Source organism: Chiloscyllium plagiosum, chromosome 5 (genome assembly GCF_004010195.1).
Source record: "Chiloscyllium plagiosum isolate BGI_BamShark_2017 chromosome 5, ASM401019v2, whole genome shotgun sequence".
NCBI lineage: Eukaryota > Metazoa > Chordata > Chondrichthyes > Orectolobiformes > Hemiscylliidae > Chiloscyllium > Chiloscyllium plagiosum.
Window position 1 is genome coordinate 66,132,642 of NC_057714.1, and position 18,906 is coordinate 66,151,547.

Sequence of the window (18,906 nt, forward strand, 5' to 3'; positions counted from 1 at the left end):
ATTCCAGCTGTGGTCTGACTAGTGCTTGTAGTCTGACTAGTTTTAGAAAAGCTTCCCTACCTTTATGCGCTATTCCCTTTGAAATAAAAGTCAATATTCCTTTTGCCTTCCCTATCACCTAAATTTGGATGCTAGCTTTTTGCGATTGTGGATGAAGACCATCAAATCCCTTTGTTCTGTAGTCTGTTCCTGCTGTGTTTCATTTCAGCATTTTTTAGGCCCCTGTGAAGCTTATGAGGTTGTTTTTCCAAGTTTTAGATAAGAACTACATCTAGTAGTTCATCTTGTAAAGTTACTCCCATGCTGCAAATATTTAATTCAATATTTAATATTTTCAGTTGCTGTAATGGAGCCTTGGATTCTGTCTGCCTGAAAGAAAGATCACCTTGGGACATCAATGAAAGATTGTTACCATGAAAACTTTCCAAGCTAATGTATTATGCAAGAAATACATTCCAAAGATAGTTCAATTGCTTTTGGGAATGATTTAAGTGAAATTGTACTACTAGGGTGCATCATTGGTAACTTGCTGTATTCCTATATAATTATCTCAAATTAATTGTAATTTTATCCTGAGTTTATCAATATTATGGTCTGATTCTCTTAATCGATTGCTGTAGACAGCACAGCAGTGGCAGGTCAGCACATGGTTATCAAGGTGTAAACCATAATTAAACAATATTTCACAATATACATCATTGTACAGTTTTCACTTCAAAGATAATTGTATGTTAATTTCCATCCATTAAAATTAATGGTCAGTAAAGTTGTCTGTGTACCCAACTTTCCAATTTTTTTTAATGAAACGGCGTTGGAAATCTGTATCTAGTGTAAAGAAACAAGGGTTAATTTTTATATGTTATGTGGCACTTTGAGTTCATTAATTATAAAATTAAGATGAGAAATTAGTTACAAATCAGCTTTTGTTTGCCTTTATTTCTTTTGATTTACCTTTTCCCCTGTATTTGTTTCCTTTGTTTTCTGTGAAACGGTTTTTGGCTGCATTTATTATTGAAAATCTTACTCGGGGGAGTTGAATTTTACCAACCCTGAGGGTTATTGGTAAACGGGGCTATGGGAACCTATAAAATGGCAAGATAGGTTAGGGGGTTTCATGCCTATTACCTTTCTGCCATCTTGGCATTCTTTTAGCATTGAGTAAGGGCAGTCCTCAATTCAGAAATCAGTTGTATTCTTAAGTGGCCAGTTAAGGGCCTGTTCTCTAAGCCAGTGGCATTCTACCAGCAGTAGATGGACCTTGGCATATGGGTGGGCAACCTGGTAAAGTCCAGACATGGGAGGGTGGTGTGTATCATAATTAGACACACTGTCATTCATTGAAGATTCCCCAAGTAGCAGTGGCTGCCTCACAACAACAAACTCCAACGTCACCAAGCACCCTTCCTCACCCACACTGGCTACCTGTCTAGCCCTGGGACTTACCAGAACTCACACATCTTCCAAAGGCAGGCTTCACTGCTACATTCCCTCAATTGGGAGAATTTTCAGCAGTGGTCATTGCTCCCAGACACACTGCTGAGACTAAAGGGACTTTGGCTCCTTGGGGTTGGGCTCCAAGTGTTTACAGGGATATGTGCCTATATACTGTAATAGCAAATTAGCTAGCAGATAGAATATTCCTTTGCCTTCCCTATCACCTAAATTTGGATGCTAGCGTTTTGCGATTGTGGATGAAGACCATCAAATCCCTTTGTTCTGTAGTCTGTTCCTGCTGTGTTTCATTTCAGCATTTTTTAGGCCCTTGTGAAACTTATGAGGTATTTCCAAGTTTTAGATAAAGACGACATCTAGTAGTTCTTCTTGTAAAGTTACTCCCATGCTGCAAATATTTAATTCAATGTTTAATATTTTCAGTTGCTATAATGGAGCCTTGGATTCTGTCTGCCTGAAAGAAAGATCACCTTGGGACATCAATGAAAGATGGAACTAAAGTGTGGCTGGAGTTCCCAGACAATATTCAGCCATTTGGAGTGCATTTTGATAGTTTGGGTCCACAAAAAGTGTCTACTTTTATGACCATTATTCTAAGTAACTGGAAAAGACAGAGCAAATCTAAATCAGGATTCTCAAATATGCCTGCTCTAGGCAATTACTTCCTGCCAGCAGCTCACAGATGGAGAATTTGCCTTTCTACTTTAGCTTTGATTTGTTTCTCAAACCTCTGATCTTGGATTAGTCTCCCCAGGGCTTAGACTGAGGTTTTTGAAGTTTAAATCCATCCTGCACCAGATGTCCTCCATTTGTACTTTAGCTAATGCATTCAATTGGACATATTTGCTTGAAATACTGCCCTGTTAAATCTAAAAGGATGCTTCCAAATTTTACAGTTGAATACATACAAGATTTTATCTGGCATCATAATTACAGGGAAAACCCTAAATTTAGTGAAAAAATGGACAGGGAACTTTTCACATGTTGACCCTTTAGCATTTATTAGTTAACTAGTGAATAATTGGTAAATAATATCATTCTGATCCTGAGTACGTGCTACATGCTAAAGGGTAATATGCAATAATACCTTTTTGACACGATCTTCAGACTGTTGGTCACACTGTGAATCATTACACTGATCAGCCCAGCCAAGTGCAAATGGAAATACTGTAAAAGGAGAAACAGCTCCTTGAACAATATAGTTTCACAGTCTCTTGCAGATATATTACAGCATAAACATTACAATGAACCACGTCAGCATTTAAAAATACTGATCTAATGGGAAATTATACTATTCCTAATGCCGAAGCCTGAAGTTTTGGAAATAGATGCGATCCATCAATATGTGACCTAAACAACAAAAAACACTCCTTAACAGAACAGCTATGATTTTTGCAGAATGGGAAACGCTGTGGGTCAGAATTTGAACATCGGAGTTTTGAAGAATGAGATTCATAGTGATACAGCATGGAAACAGACCCTTTGGTGGAGCACATCCAGGCCGTCCATGTTTCCAAACTAAACTATCCCTCCAAACCTTTTCTATTTGTGTACTCATCCAAATGTCTTTTAAATGTTGTAATTTTACTTACATCCATTATTTCCTCTGACAGTTCATTCCACACATGGACCACACTCTGTGTAGAAGAGTTGGCCTTCATGTCCTTTTTAAAACTTTCTCCTCTCACCTTAAAAATATGCCCCCTTGTTTTTCCCCTACCCTAGGGAAAAGACACTCATCGTTCACTCTAACTATGCCTCTCATGAATTTATAAACCTCTAAGATCCTAAAGGAATGTAACAGGGTGAATTATGAAAGGATGTTTCCTTAGTGAGAGACACAGAACAAGGGTTCATAGCTTTAAAAAAAGACAATGGTGAGAAGAATTAGTTTGACTTGGAGGGAAGTGAGCCTTTAGAGTCATAGACTTGTACAGCAGACCCTTTGGTCTAACTCATCCATGCCAACCAGACATCCTAAATTAATCTAGTCCCATTTGGCAACATTTGGCCCATATCCCTCTAAATCCTTCATATTCATGTACCCATCTGGATGCCTTTTAAATATTGTAATTGTACCAGCCACTACCACTTCCTATAGCAGCTCATTCTATACACGCACCACCATCTGCGTGAAAAAATTTAACCTTAGGTCCCTTTCAAATCGTTCCCCTCTCAACTTAAACCTATGCCCTCTAGTTTTAGATACACCTCTCCTGGGAAACAAAAATGTGGCTATTCACCCTAACTATGCCCCTCATGATTTTATAAACCTATATAAGGACACCCCTTCAACGCTCCAGGGAAAATAGCCCCAGCCTATTCAGGCTCTCCCTATAGCTCAAACTTTCTAACCCCAGCAACATCCTTGTAAATCTTTTCTGAACCCTTTCAAGTTTAACAACATCCCTCCTATAGCAGGAAGACTAGAATTGAATGCAGTATTCCAAAACTGGCCTTACTAATGCCTTGTAATGCTGCAACATGACTTCCCAACTTCTATACTCAATGTATGACCAATAAAGGCAAGTGTATCAAACAACTCCTTCACTATCCTGTCTACCTGTGACTCCACTTTCAAGTAACTATGAGTCTTCACTCCAAGATCTCTTTGCTTGGCAACTCTCCTCAGGACCTTACCATTAAGTGTATAAGTCCTGCCTTGATTCATCTTATAATGAATCTTATGTCATTTTGAGTTGCGTCATGCTTTTTGGAAGAGTTTCCTACCATAAAGCCTAGTGAGTTTTCTCGCCCTATTTTATCACTCGCCTTATTAATTGCGAACTTTGTCCATATGATGTCCAATTTCCACTCCAATTTATGCACCATTCTCAGAACAACTCAATATACACTGGATATCTGTCTGCACCACCTTTAAAAGGCTGTTGTACATCAGATGAGTAATGGAATCTGAAGCTGCCTGTTTGATCAAGACCATGCACACAAGATGTTGGGCAACAGGAAGATGGCACCATAATTCTCCAACAGAGACCTTGAGTTCTAGTCAATCAGGAGATGCAACAAAAAGGTGCCCTCTTCCTGGAGGATTGCCAGGATTCTGCCAGCCTAGCCAGGTCAGTGCCATCTCCAGAGTGTGTGGGAATGGTCAACAATATGGAAAGGTTAATGATCTTCTCCTCTTCACCAGGGAGTGATGCCACATTCTTCTCTCTCTGCCACCCCATGCTCAATCCATCAGCCCTCCCACCATGTTAACCCACAACCCTCACTGTCACTTGAAACATCTTCACTCCCCGATCTTACTTTCCCCTCAGCTTCCAACACTGTTAACCCTGCATGCCATATGTACTGTCTCCTTAGTCTGTTGGTACATCTCACCGCTGTTTCACTCTCTAGCTGGTCTGCAGAAGAAGTACACACTCCTAAGCTCCATTGTTCCCACCCATTGGCTCTCAGGACTGAAGGCATGGTGACAGGGAACTCTGACCCCAGTCCAGATGGCTCCTTCTCGCAGATGACAGAGCAATGCCGTGAGACACCCATCCAGGGAAGGCACCACACATAGGCCCCTCAGCAAATTTCATTCAGGACCAGCATTCCCTCCATCTTCTTTCTGACTGTGTGGGTCTCTGTCACAATGCAGTCTAATATGGGGTAGCACCTGGAAGTGCATCCCATTCTATTGACTCTTACTTTTTTGCACCTGTATGTCTTTGTGGTCCTTTGGGGTATTTGATAAATAAAAAACAATTGTTTAATAAAACTCTGAAAACTTCAATGTTAACAGAGCAAAAAAAAGCTTTCTCTCCTAAGAAAAATAATTCATTGTATCTCCTTGCTGTGATCTCTAATATACTCCTATATTCAGTTCAATCCCAACGATTGTGGAGTCCATTTTACATGTATGTCATAAGTGAAAATATTGTGTGCAATGTGGATAGAATCAGGAACACGTATTGATTTTATTTAAATTTGTCTTATCCATAAACTGATGGAACTTGTCAGAGCCATTGAAATCAAGACTGTGAAATTAGACTGAAAAATGGGCAGAGATTCGATATAATGTTATTTTCATTTCAGTGGAATTCAATTCAGCATCAAAGTTTGCTAATATTATTGGGAAAACCACTGTATGGTATTTATTTACAATTTTACATTTTTATTCATACCATCATCTCTCTGCGAAATAGCTATGACACAAGCACGTGCAGGTTAGGTGAGTTGGCCATGCTAAATTGCCCCCGTAGTGTTAGGTGAAGGGGTAAATGTAGGGGAATGGGTCTGGGTGGGTTGCTCTTTGGAGGGTCAGTGTGGACTTGTTGGGCCGAAGGGCCTGTTTCCATACTGTAAGTAATCTAATCTAAAAAGACTACATGGAATTTTTCTTCTTTCAGATTTGCAAACATGCAGCAACGTTCAACATGATGTGAAATTACAAATCTCGACTATAATAAATTTTTAAAAGGCCATCTATTAACATAATAAAGCATATCTTAGAAACAAAGTGCAGACCATTCCAAGATTTAATTAGTTTGCAACCACACTTCAACTCAGTGATGATGGAACTGTGAGAGGAGCTGTAATTCTGCAGGCTGAGGCAGCTCACATCAGTTCAGTTCTCGTGCTGTCTGTATGTCTCATTGAGAAACTACTCGATTCTCCGTACCTCTTTTACATAAAGTTGTCTTATTACTGGATTCAATTTATCTGAAGTTGCTTAGTGTAAATTGCCCTCCTCCTCTTAATTGAATAATTGCTAAATTATTCAATTGAAATTTCAAGTTCATAACTGAAATCAGATTCGGAACTTTTTTTTAACAAATCCACTATGAATGAAGAAATGAGATATAAATAGGGCAGCATTGCAAGGTATAAGCCTGCAGATAAGGCTTGAAACTTTGCTGGTTCCTTCAGTGTGTTTACAATTCAAATTTTTCATTAATCCCTGATGAATAGGTATGAATGTTGGACATGAACAGACTCAGCTGCCTCATTCTGTGGTTGAAATGACAATGTTCAACTTCTTTTAATGAACAATTCAAAAATCAATGCAAACACTTCCAAGGGAGCAGGGTAACAAAAATCAAAATTCCAAAGGACATTTATTAGGTTTAAACTAAAATGTCATTCTACAGGTAGGTAATGTATCCTAGACATTCAAACTGTAAGATCAAAGCAGTTATTGATAATTGATTGAGGAAGCAGCAATACCAATATCTGTGGAACAATACGAGTGTTTGAGTAACACATTAGCAATAGAAAGAAGTAAAAAATGTGTCACAGTGGCACAGTGGTTAGGGGTGGCACGATGGCACAGTGGTTAGCACTGCTGCCTCACAGAGCCAGAGACCCGGGTTCAATTCCTGCCTCGGGCAACTGTCTGTGTGGAGTTTGGAACATTCTCCCATTGTCTGCATGGATTTCCTCTGGGTGCTCCGGTTTCCTCCCACAGTCCAAAAATGTGCAGGTTAGGTGAATTGGCGATGCTAAATTGCCCGTAGTGTTAGGTGAAGGGGTAAATGTAGGGGAATGGGTCTGGGTGGGTTGCTCTTTGGAGGGTCAGCGTGGACTTGTTGGGTCGAAGGGCCTGTTTCCACACTGTCAGTAATCTAATCTAAATTTGGAGGAGAATCGCTGAATCTATTACAATAAAAGCTGCATTTGTTTCTTTGAGACTACTTTCAATATAGATGAGACTGACATTGATTACAAATAAACATTACATACCAATGAATTGGAAATTAAATATATGACTCAGTGGTGTCTTTGATGGTTTGATGCTGTGACAGGCTGAATTCCAATGGTGCACTTCACACTGCAGGTCATGGACAGCATCTTCCAGCTGTTTCTGCAAATGTTTCTCAAACTTAGTTATCTCATTGTTGTTGCATTTAGTTGTGTAGAAATCAGCTTCTAGGCGAACACTTTTCTTTGGATTGTGATACACTTAAAGACAAACAAGGAATACCAAATGTACATCAATGCTGCAATGTGACTGATCAAGATGTGAATACTAAATGATTTATAATAACCAAATGTAAAGAAGATACACTTTAACAAAAATTAACATCTCTCTAAGCGACGTTCAAAATGCCGTGGATTGTTTGTGCTTTTCCTTCTATTGAAAATCTATTTGTGCTGTTGCTTGTGAGGAGTTAAGGCACCATGGAGAAGGTGGGGAACCACAATGACACCTAAGATTAGGATGGGTGTTCACTATGAGACTTGAATTGAATGGGTAGGGTGTCCATGATTGGGGGTTGTACAGTTTGATTTATGAACCAATGTACTGTCCAAGAAACCTAAATAACCAGAAAGTTAAACTGATGGCAGGGCATAAGCAGAATGGGAGACAGGATATAATGGTTCCTTAAATCAAGCTGCAAGCTAAAACTAGGCAAATTGTGTCATGACATCTGTTTCTTCAATTATCTTGTTTTGCTGCAGCATACTTTGACAATTTTTTTTGGCGGATGACATATGAGGAGGATAGCTGGATGAAAAATTTGATGACTAACAAAAATAGAATACTTATGACTGGAAAGGATAAAAACTGATTTAACAAGCAGAATAAAAGAAATGTATAGACTGAACTGTTAGGATATTGTATTATTCCTCTACAATGTGGAGAAAAAGCAAACTTTTCATTTTCTTACCTCCTCTTCAGAGTAAAGAGACTACCTCTGACATCGGTCCTATATCTATCACCCCTCAATTTAAAGCTATGCCCCATCGAGGAAAAAGGCTCTCACTGTCCACCCTATCTAACCCTCTAATTATCTTATCTGTCTCAATTAAGTCACCTCTCATCCTTCTTCTTTCCAACAAAAACAGACTCAAGTCCCCTCAGCCTTTCCTCGTAAGACCTTCCCTCCATACCAGGCATCATCCTAGTAAATCTCCTCTGAACCCTTTCCAAAGCTTCCACATCCTTCCCATGACCAGAACAGTACGCAATTCTCCAAGTGCAGCTGCACCAGAGTTTTGTACAGCGACAGCATGACCTCATGGTTCTGAAACTCAATCCCTCTACCAGTATAAGCAAACACACTGTATGCCTTGCTGGCCAGGGACGATATCACGGCTGTGCTAAAGGAGGACACTATGGCAGTCTTGGGTAGTGAGGCATTATGGGTGGAGCTGAGAAATAAGAAGGGTGCAGTTACATTGTTGGGGCTGTATTACAGACCTCCCAAGAGTGAGCATGAGGTAGAAGAACAAATAGGTAAACAGATTATGAATAGATGTAGAGGGAATAGGGTAGTGGTGATGGGAGATTTTAATTTTCCCAACATTGACTGGGATACACTTAGCGTCAGAGGTCTGGATGGAGTAGAATTTGTACGAAGCATTCAGGAGAGTTTTTTAGAGTAGTATGTCAATAGTCCGATGAGGGAAGGGACCATACAGGACCGGGTACTGGGAAACAAGCCAGGACAAGTGGTAGAAGTTGCGGTGGGGGATTTTTTTGGGAACAGTGACCACAAAGTAGAATTTGTACGAAGCATTCAGGAGAGTTTTTTAGAGTAGTATGTCAATAGTCCGATGAGGGAAGGGACCATACAGGACCTGGTACTGGGAAACAAGCCAGGACAAGTGGTAGAAGTTGCGGGGGGGGGATTTTTTTGGGAACAGTGACCACAATTCTGTAAGTTTTAGAATGCTCGTAGATAAAGAAGAGAGTGGTCCTCAGGGAAGAGTACTAAACTGGGCCAAAGCTAATTATATCAAAATTAGGCAGGAGCTGGCAAATATGGATTGGACTAGGAGAAAGTGAGGACTGCAGATGCTGGAGACCAGAGTTGAAAAATGTGGTGCTGGAAAAACACAGGAGGCCAGGCAGCATCTGAGGAGCAGGAGAGTCAACGTTTCGGGCATAATCCCTTCTTCAGGAATCTTCAGAATTTTCTTCGAGGAAGTGACCAAGTTGTTAGATGAAGGAAGGGCTGTTGATGTCATATACATGGACTTTAGTAAGGCATTTGATAGGGTTCCCCATTGTAGACTAATAAATAAAGTGAAGTCACATAGTGTGCAGGGTGTTCTAGCTAGGTGGATAAAGAACTGGTTGAGCAACAGGAGACAGACAGTAGTAGTTGAAGGGAGTTTCTCGAAATGGAGAAAGGTGACCAGTGGTGTTCCACAGGGGTCAGTATTGGGGCCACTGTTGTTTGTAATATACATAAATGATCTAGAAGAGGGCACGGTTGGTATGATCAGCAAGTTTGCAGAAGACACGAAGATTGGTGGAGTAGCAGAAAGCAAAGGGGACTGTCAAAGAATACAGGAGAATAAAGATAGACTGGAGAGTTGGGCAGAGAAGTGAGAATACAGGAGGATATAGATAGACTGGAGAGTTGGGTGGAAAAGTGGGAGATGGCTTTCAATCCAGACAAATGTGAGGTGATGCATTTAGGCAAGTCTAATTCTAGAGCAAATTATACAATGAATGGAAGAGCCTTGGGAAAAGTTGATGGGCAGAGAGATCTGGAAGTGCAGGTCCATTGTACCCTGAAGGTTACTGCACAGTTGGATAGAGTGGTAAAGAACCCATATCGTATGCTTGCCTTCATTGGACGGGCTATTGAGTATAAGAGCTGGCAAGTCATGTTAAAATTGTACAAGACATTGGTTCGGCCGCAGTTAGAATACCGTGTACGGTTCTGGTCACCACATTACCAAAAGGATGTGGGCGCTTTGGAGAGGGTGCAGAAAAGGTTTACAAGGATGTTGCCTGGTATGGAAGGTGCGAGCTATGAAGGGAGGTTCAGTATGTTAGGTTTATTTTCACTAGGAAAAAGGAGATTGAGGTTTACAAAATTATGAAGGATGGATAGAGACAAGCTTTTTCCCATGGTGAACGATTAAATAACCAGAGGTCATGCTTTCAAGGTGAGAGGTGGAAAGTTTAAGGGGGATACACGTGACAAGTACTTCACACAGAGGGTAGTGGGTATTTGGAACGCATTGCCAGCAGAGGTGGTAGAGGCAGGCACGGTAGATACATTTAAAATGCACCTGGACAGATGCATGAGTAGGTGGGGAGCAGAGGATTACAAATGTTTAGGAATTGACCAACAGGTTTAGACAGTACATTTGGATTGGCTCAGGCTTGGAGGGCCGAAGGGCCTGTTCCTGGGCTGTAAATTTTCTTTGTTCTTTGTTTAACCCTATCAACCTGGGTGGCACCTTTCAGGGATCTATGTACATGGACAATGAGATCCCTCTGCTCATCTACACTACCAAGAATCTTAAAATTATTCCAGTACTCTTCATTCCTGTTGCTCCCTCCAAAGTGAATCACCTCACACTTGTCCGCATTAAGCTCCATTTGCTACCTCTCAGCCCAGCTCTGCAGCTTATCTATGTACCTCTGTAACCTACAACATCCTTCTGCACTACCCACAACTCTACTGACCTTTGTGTCATCGCAAATTTATTAACCCGTCCTTCTATGCCCTCATCCAGGTCATTTATAAAAATGACAAATAACAGTGGACTCAAAACAGATTGTTGCAGTAACTGAACTTCAGGATGAATATTTCCCATCAACCACCACCCTCTGTCTTCTTTCAGCTAGTTAATTTCTGATCCAAACTATGAAGTCTCCCTCAATCCCATGCCTCCATAATTTGTGCAATAGCCTACTGTGGTTATCAAGTGCCTTACTGAAATCCATATACACCACATCAACTGCTTTATCCTCATCCACCTGGTTGGTCACCTTTCAAAGAACTCAGTAAGGCTTGTGGCATGACCTACCTTTCACAAACCCGCGTTGACTATCCCAAATCAACTTATTCCTTTCTAGATGAATATAAATCCTATCTCTTATAACCTTTTCCAACACTTTACCCACAACCGAAGTAAGGCTCACTGGTCTATACTTACCAGGTTTGTCTCTACTCCCCTTCTTGAACAAGGGGACAACATTTACTATCCTCAAGTCTTCTTGCACCAATCTTGTAGACAATGACGACATAAAGATCAAACCCAAAGGCTCGGCAATCTCCTCCCTGGTTTCCCAGAGAATCCTAGGATAAATCCCATCCGACCCAGGAGACTTACCTACTTTTACACTTTCCAGAATTGCTAATGCCTCCTCCTTGTGAACCTCAATCCCATCTAGTCTAGAAGCCTGTATCTCAGTATTCTCCTCGACAACATTGTCTTTTTCTAGTGTGAATACTGTCAAAAAATATTCATTTCGCATTTCCCCTATCTCCTCTGACTCCACGCCCAACTTCCCACTACTATCCTTGATTGGCCCTAATCTTACTCTTTTCATTCTTTTATTCCTGGTATACCTATAGAAAGCCTTGGGGTTTTCCTTGATCCTATCTGCTAATGACTTCTAATGTCCCCTTCTGGCTCTTCTTAACTCTTTATTTAGGTCTTTCCTGGCTAACATGTAACTCTCAAGTGCCCGTTCAGACTCGCATTCTTTCTGATGGACTCAGAAAAAGGCTCTATGCAACATAAAGGCAAGGCAGGAGAGAATGGGTAGCCTTACCTTACTCTAGATCAGATCAGGAAGCTTTTTGATTCCTGCCTATTGATTTAGACTGCGCTAATAATGTTGATGTAGAGCAGTCAGATCCAATTGCGAATTCCCTCTCCAAAGCTCCTTGGAAAACATGCCCTATATGTAGGTATGTGATATCCTGTCAATGGCCTTCTCCTGGTTCAGGCTGATGAGGCAGGCATCCACCCCCCCTGTTCTGCACAGAGGGAATTATATCCCTGAGGAATGCTAGTCTCTTAGAGATTATTATGTCAGCACAAGTTGGTCAGGTAAATCACCGACCTTGGATTCCTGGTTGGAGATGACCTTAGACAGGATTTTCTAAATCCACACAACAGTGAAATTGGTCACCAATTTCTAATTTCCTCCCTCTCTCCTTTCCACTTGTAGACAAAGGTGATGATATCTTGCTACCATATTTTACATATGCTACCTGTCAGAAGCATACTGTCATACACCTCCAGCAGGTCCTGACCAACTGAGTCCCACAGAGCTAAATACATCTCAGCCAGTAATTCCTTTCTAAGTACTCGGTGGCCTTGGTCAGCTGGAAAATTATGTTGGGGGCCTCTGAGGCAAACAGCAAGGCTTGCTAGCTCATCACCTCCTGGAGATCCTCTGTGACAATGACACCCATCATCTGCAGTAGGTTCTGCATGCTTTTCTGGAATTTGGATAGCTTTCCCCATCTCCCTCCTGCATTCCGAACGGCTTTGAGGATCAAGAACTCCTGACGTATCTCTTGACTGTTTCCTACCAGTTTCATGGAGACTCAAAGAGGAGCTTCACGGTTTTCCAACATGTGTAATCCTAAGGATTGGGAAGTCCTATCCTACTCATCTGAAAAGTTGGAAGAACATCACTGCAAATGCTTAATTTGCTATCGGGAACAAGGAATTTTGCTTCCTTCCAATTAAGTCCCATTGTCCACCTTTCTAAAAACTCCAGATGGGCCTGGGAAATTCTGTCCACTGGGGCGGCATGGTGGCTCAGTGGTTAGCAGTGCTGCCTCACAGGTTCAATTCCCGCCTCAGGCAGCTGTCTGTGTGGAGTTTGCACATTCACCCCGTGTATGCGTGGGTTTCCCCGGGGTGCTCCAGTTTCCCCACCACAATCCAAAGGTGCACAGGTCAGGTGAATTGGCCATGCTAAATTTCCCATAGTGATAGGTGCATTAGTCAGGAGTAAATGTAGGGGAATGGGTCTGGGTGGGTTGCTCTTCGGAGGGTCAGTGTGGACTTGTTGGGCCGAAGGGCCTGTTTCTATACTGTAGGGAATCTAATCTAATCTACATGATTAAAAAAATTGGGTTCAGAGGTAGCAAATGGAGGTCAATGTAGCTAAATGTGAGGTGATTCACTTTGGGAAGAATAACAGGAAGGCTGAGTACTGGGTCAATGGAAAGATTCTTGTTAATGTGGATGTGCAGAGGGATCTTGGTGTCCATGTACATAGATCCCTGAAAGTTGCCACCTGGGTTGATAGTGCTGTTAAGAAGGCATACAGTGTGTTAGGTTTCATTGGTAGAGGGATTGAGTTCCGGAGCTGCAATGTTATGCTGCAACTGTACAAAACGCTGGTGCGGCCACACTTGGTATTTTGTATACAGTTCTAGTCGCCATATTTCGGGAAGGATGTGGAAGCATTGGAAAAGGTGCAGAGGAGATTTACTAGGGTGTTGCCTGGTCTGGAGGGAAGCTCTAATGAGGAAAGGCTGAGAGACTTGGGTATGTTCTCATTGGAAAGAAGAAGGCTAAGAGGGGATTTGATAGGCATACAAGATGATCAGAGGATTAGATAGGTTAGATAGTGAAAGTCTTTTTCCTAGGATGATGACGTCAGCTTGTGCAAGGGGGCATAAGTACAAATTGAGGGGTGATAAATTTAAGACAGATGTCAGAGGCAGGTCCTTTACTCAGAGAGTGGTAAGGGCGTGGAATGCCCTACCTGCCAATGTAGTTAACTCAGCGACATTAGGGAGATTTAAACAATCCTTGAATAAGCTCATGGATGATGATGGGATGGTGTAGGGGGATGAGCTTAGAATAGTTCACAGGTCGGCGCAACGTTGAGGGCCAAAGGGCCTATTCTGCGTTGTATTGTTCTATGTTCTATATTTATGTATGTGTCTTGGTTGAAGGCATGTTTTACAGGAGAGTTGCAGAGTGGTATTTCACCATGGTTTGTGCTGGTCACTGTGCTGATGCATGGAGTTAATTTCTCTATACCAGAACAGGACATACAATATCTGGGAGGTTTCGAAGGAACATTGGCAACTTTATCACATACCTTGCAGGTCAAACATGCACAGCTCAATCAAACAGAAGCAAAAAATGGAAAAAAGAACAGATAATATGATGCGCATGTAACTGTGAGAGAAAATATGTGATTTTTGCAGTACGTAAATATTATACAACAGGAAATACACACAAACTTACAATATATAAATATGACTTGAAAAGATTTAGATTTATTTTTCATGAATTCCTTTGAATTCAGCAATTCATATTCCCTCTAGATTCCAAGAAAATGATCAGACAACAGCAATTAAATCAATTTTCTCCAAAACAAGCCCCAGAAACCTCTCACTATTTTCATTTTACTGAAAGATTGATTAGTGAGCATCAGGTTAGTGTATAGGAATAAAAGTTTAATGTATTATGGATTTCAATATTTCTGCAAAAGTATTAAACCTACCATAGACTGTATACCTGACCAGGGTTGATATTCGTTTTAGGTCGAGTGTGTACGTGAGGTTGCAGGTATAATTTCCAGAATCCACTACATAAATGGTGTCAAACAACAAGTTTCCATTGTCGGTGAAGATGAATCTCTGAGATTCTAAATAAAACAGAGAAACAAATGCGGTAAAACAAGCAATTGTCAATTCAGTAATCACAGGTTCATTTTTTAAATTCATTCATGGGATGTGGGTATTGCTAGCTGGGCTAGCATTTATTGCCCACCACAAGTTGCTCTTGGGATGATGAAGGTGAAGTGCCTTCTTGAACTGCTACAATCTATTTGCTATAGAAAGACCCACAATGCTATTCGGAAGGAAGTTCCACAGTTTTGACCCAGAGGCACTGAAGGAGTTGGAATACATTTCCAAGTCAGGATAGTCAGTGGCTTGGATGGAAACTTGCAAGTGGTAATATTTCCATGAATCTGCTGTCATTGTTCTAGATGCTCGTGTTCATGGGTTTGGAAGGTGCTGTCTAAGGAGTCTTGGTGAATTTCTGCACAGCATTTTGTAAATAGTACACATTGCTACCACTGTGCATCAATGATGGTGGGAATGAGTGTTTGTGAGCTGCTTTATCCTGGATGGTGTCAAGCTTCTTGAGTGTTTTTGAAGGTGCACACATCCAGGTAACTGAGGAGTATTCCAGCAGACTCTGATGTGTGCCTTGAAGATGATAGAGGCTCTGGGGAGTCATGAGGTGGTTTACTCACTGCAGGATTTCTAGCCTAGCCCTGCTTTTGCAGCCACAGTACTTATATGTGTAGTCCAGTTCATTTTCTGGAAAGCGGCAACCCCCGAAGATGCTGATAGTTTTTGTGAAAATCCACATGAACCATCAATCTGTACCTCACTTTTTTTTTGTCAGAGAAACCTATGTAATAAATTGTATTTCTTTTTTTTTAGCAATGAGCCACAGCTAAACTACTTTACCATTATTTATGTTTTTCTTATCAGTGAGTCCAATATTTCTGGGCAACATACATACTATATGTGGGTCTGTGGTCAAACAGGCAAAGTATTTCCAGATATCAGCCAATGCTACCAAAGCATGCACTAACAGCTACAGTTGGACTGCCTCTCTTGAGGGCTGGCATTGCTTCCCCACAATAACATAGCTAAGGTTCGGAATTCAGTGGCATGTAGGAATTACCAATTTGCCAAATATTTTTATAGCCAAGCACCAATTGTGAGAATTCTTAAAAGGAATTTTTCTATGAGACTGACAATAAACTGAACTTACCAGAATGCTAAAACTGGAGCATAAATCTTTATTAAAATAATGTTAGTCTTATTGCCTAATAGGCTGATACAGCACATTAGTGCCACAGAAGTTTTTCAGTCTTTACAGCCTGGATGCAAATTTCAGTCCTGTTCTAGAATTCTTGAATTTAAGTTGATAAAAGATGGTTCATGCAACAGTCATGCCACCCAATGATAGACCACTGATTCATTTGTGAAGATGAATATTTATTCTGAATACTTTCATAAGCATGCCAGAATATAAACCATAACATAGTCTATCTTGTAAAGTAAAAACTGTAATTACCCTCTTCCCTAAGATAAATTAGTTTTCTTTGAGTATTTGTATCAACATCCATTGTTCAAATTATATGCACACATTTTTCAACTCCATCTAATTTGCGGTGTAATGCAGTATCTCTCATCACAATGTGTACATACAATGCAACTTCTCCATTGGATTAAAATGATCATGCAAACTTCCATTCTCTGCTGAATTCCTACAGTAGCATCCTGACAATGAGAGTCCACCTGATTAGTGTGAGAATGAAGACTGATGGCGAGCTATCCCTGCCTCAGCTCCATGCCAACCAAGGCCCAATCAATCAGTATTCCCTTCTTGATCTGTATAAAATTGATATCGATGCTTTGAGACTGATTTGTTGAGTCCTAGTCCTAATGAGTGCTTGATGAAAAGCTTCAACTTCATATCACTGGTTGTATAAGTCAGTCATATGTGACATTGCCCACAGGTATGCAAGATCAAGTGTAAGACTAGTGCAAACCCTGGGTTCAAGGTGAAGCCCAGTGTGGACTTGTTGCTTTAGAACTTTAGGATGGTAATGCTGAACTTTTATCTTTACTTCTTTATTTCTCTAATTTAAATCTAAGATTTTGTACCTAAATATCTTTGTACCTAAGATGGTGCTGGAAATGGCACTTTGTACTTTTTGCTGTACTCATGTATCCCTGTCCTTGAGTACATGTGACAATAAAATCTATTTCAATTCTGTTGAATTCGAATTCTAATCTTCAGGTCAATCATGGCTCAAGGCTATAGTTAACTGACTCATAACGTTTATAAAACACTTCGATCTATTTTATCATATATAATTAAATATGTAAGTACATGGCAATTTGGAAAGCAATGTTGGAACATAAAGGTTTATCTTCAATGTAAACTGCATACCTGGGAGTTACAAAACTGAAGACCTATGCTCTGTAGCAAACATGTTTTCTAAGTGTGAATCTCAGAATTTATGAGGGAAGGAGTTGGAATTATGTAAGTGTGGTACTGTCAGCTTCAAACTCATTACGTCAACAGTCCATAATGGTCATTATGAAGGAGATGCAGCCCAGTAGAACATGAGTTTCATTGGCAGTGATCAATTCATGGTTAGGCGTAAAGTGTAATTTCCAGAACAGGCAAGCTTTTAACCGAGCTGACTGGCTGGTCAACATTGTCAGTTAAAGACAGCTGTATTTTGTATTTTAAATTGATGCATGTACTTACCTGAAAGCAGTATTAACACAAAATTAAATGTTGATGCTCAGACATACCCAGATGTCAAAAAGACAATTGTTTTTTAAACCAATACCACTTTTCTTTTGTAAAAAGACATGGGAAAGTTGGGTTACTTTATGTTCTTTCCCACTTTGGGCACAAAGACTAGAAATACATTTACATAGCTGCTGACCCCTGTTCTTTTCAGACTTTTCTTCAAACTCTTAACAAAACATGATAATGCTGAGAAGTGATCTGGAGAATTAAGCAGGGGTGCTGATATTGGCCATCACAAAGTGGGAAGCATTGCTGAGGATGATAGTACATGGTGGATGCAGTAACAGAGAGGGAGAGCAGTGCTGGGCATTCCTCTAGACTGCTGAGGTGACAATCATAGATCAAGCCAGCATCATCTGCTGCCCTAGCCTCTACTGCTGGTCGTGGGAGGAGTAGGAAATCCTGCCTCTTCATTGGCCTATTAGCAGGGCCTCCTTCTCCCTAGCCACACAGGAGGGCACCAACTTTCTCCTGTGTGCCATGTCCAGGGCAAATTTCAGTAACTGTGCAGGGCAGCTTCTGACTGACAGTGCTTGTCCAGATACATAACAGGGTTTTGAAGATAGCACAGGAACAAGGGATGTTGATGAATTCCAGGATATTCACTGAGAGACAAATTATTCTGGGAGCAGTATGTGGTAAGATGGGGACCAGTATTGGATGTGAAGGATACCGTGGAGGTAGGGTAGGTAGTTAATGAGGCGCATTTGGTAAAATATGCCAAGTAAACCCACTGGGGCATTTTGGCAGAAACCCCTCCAACAACTAAGACTTAAGCCAAAAAACTTAAGTTTCAGCCCATTATTTCTGCAAAACAAATCAGTACCTTTGGTAATCAGTCCATTTGGGCCTGTCCACTGAAACACTGGATCCACAAGACTTTGTGATAAGAGTTCCTGAGTTAGGCACTGAAGAGACTGGCCTATAGAGTAAACGTGGAAGAAAACTGGAACTAGAAATAAAAGATTTCGATAAGTTATATTCTTGATAAGTTTGAATTATTCTTGATTTTATCAATGAAAATTGTCTCTATAGATCTACAAAATATGACCTCTGGTCATTTTTTATAACCTCTGGTCACCAGTCTTTTTATGACAATATTAGTTGTTGAAAAGGATATTTGTAATGTAGTTACTTATTTTCTGTTATATGCTGCTGTTTGCCTGCATATCAACAACAATTACACTTTAACTAGTTGAAGCCACTTAGAAGGGCATAATTTTCATTTTGAGATCATGTGCACAGAAGCAAGAGAATTTCCAACTTCTCAAGCTCAGCCTTAAATATGACTGCCAACACTCCTCAGTTTCCAAGGTGAGAGTGTGTGGCAACCAGTCAGGGGCTGCAGCACTGAAACCAAAATTTAAAACTAAAACTTAACAAAACTTTCCTTCGATCCTCAACCCTCACACTCCCTAC

The 18,906-nt window shown here is 40.7% G+C and overlaps 1 protein-coding gene and 1 long non-coding RNA gene across 4 annotated transcripts in view; one reads left to right on the forward strand and one right to left on the reverse strand.

Annotated features, from left to right (window-relative positions):
• LOC122549948 overlaps positions 1–862 on the forward strand; it is a 46,514-nt gene extending 45,652 nt beyond the window's left edge. Inside the window, exon 3 of the long non-coding RNA XR_006311708.1 lies at positions 339–862. This is a non-coding gene — a long non-coding RNA (uncharacterized LOC122549948). The remainder of the gene's footprint in view (positions 1–338) is intronic.
• The window catches only part of LOC122549946 (zona pellucida-binding protein 1-like), a 72,226-nt gene that overhangs the window by 34,902 nt on the left and 18,418 nt on the right, over positions 1–18,906 (reverse strand). For 2 of the 3 annotated variants that reach the window (XM_043690225.1, XM_043690227.1), the window contains exons 3-6: positions 18,314–18,439; positions 14,639–14,782; positions 7,144–7,362; positions 2,540–2,619 (exon numbers count right to left, since the gene is read on the reverse strand). In XM_043690225.1, the coding sequence (XP_043546160.1) occupies positions 2,540–2,619; positions 7,144–7,362; positions 14,639–14,782; positions 18,314–18,439 (569 nt within the window). The remainder of the gene's footprint in view (positions 1–2,539; positions 2,620–7,143; positions 7,363–14,638; positions 14,783–18,313; positions 18,440–18,906) is intronic. The other variant, XM_043690226.1, reaches the window with a different exon arrangement.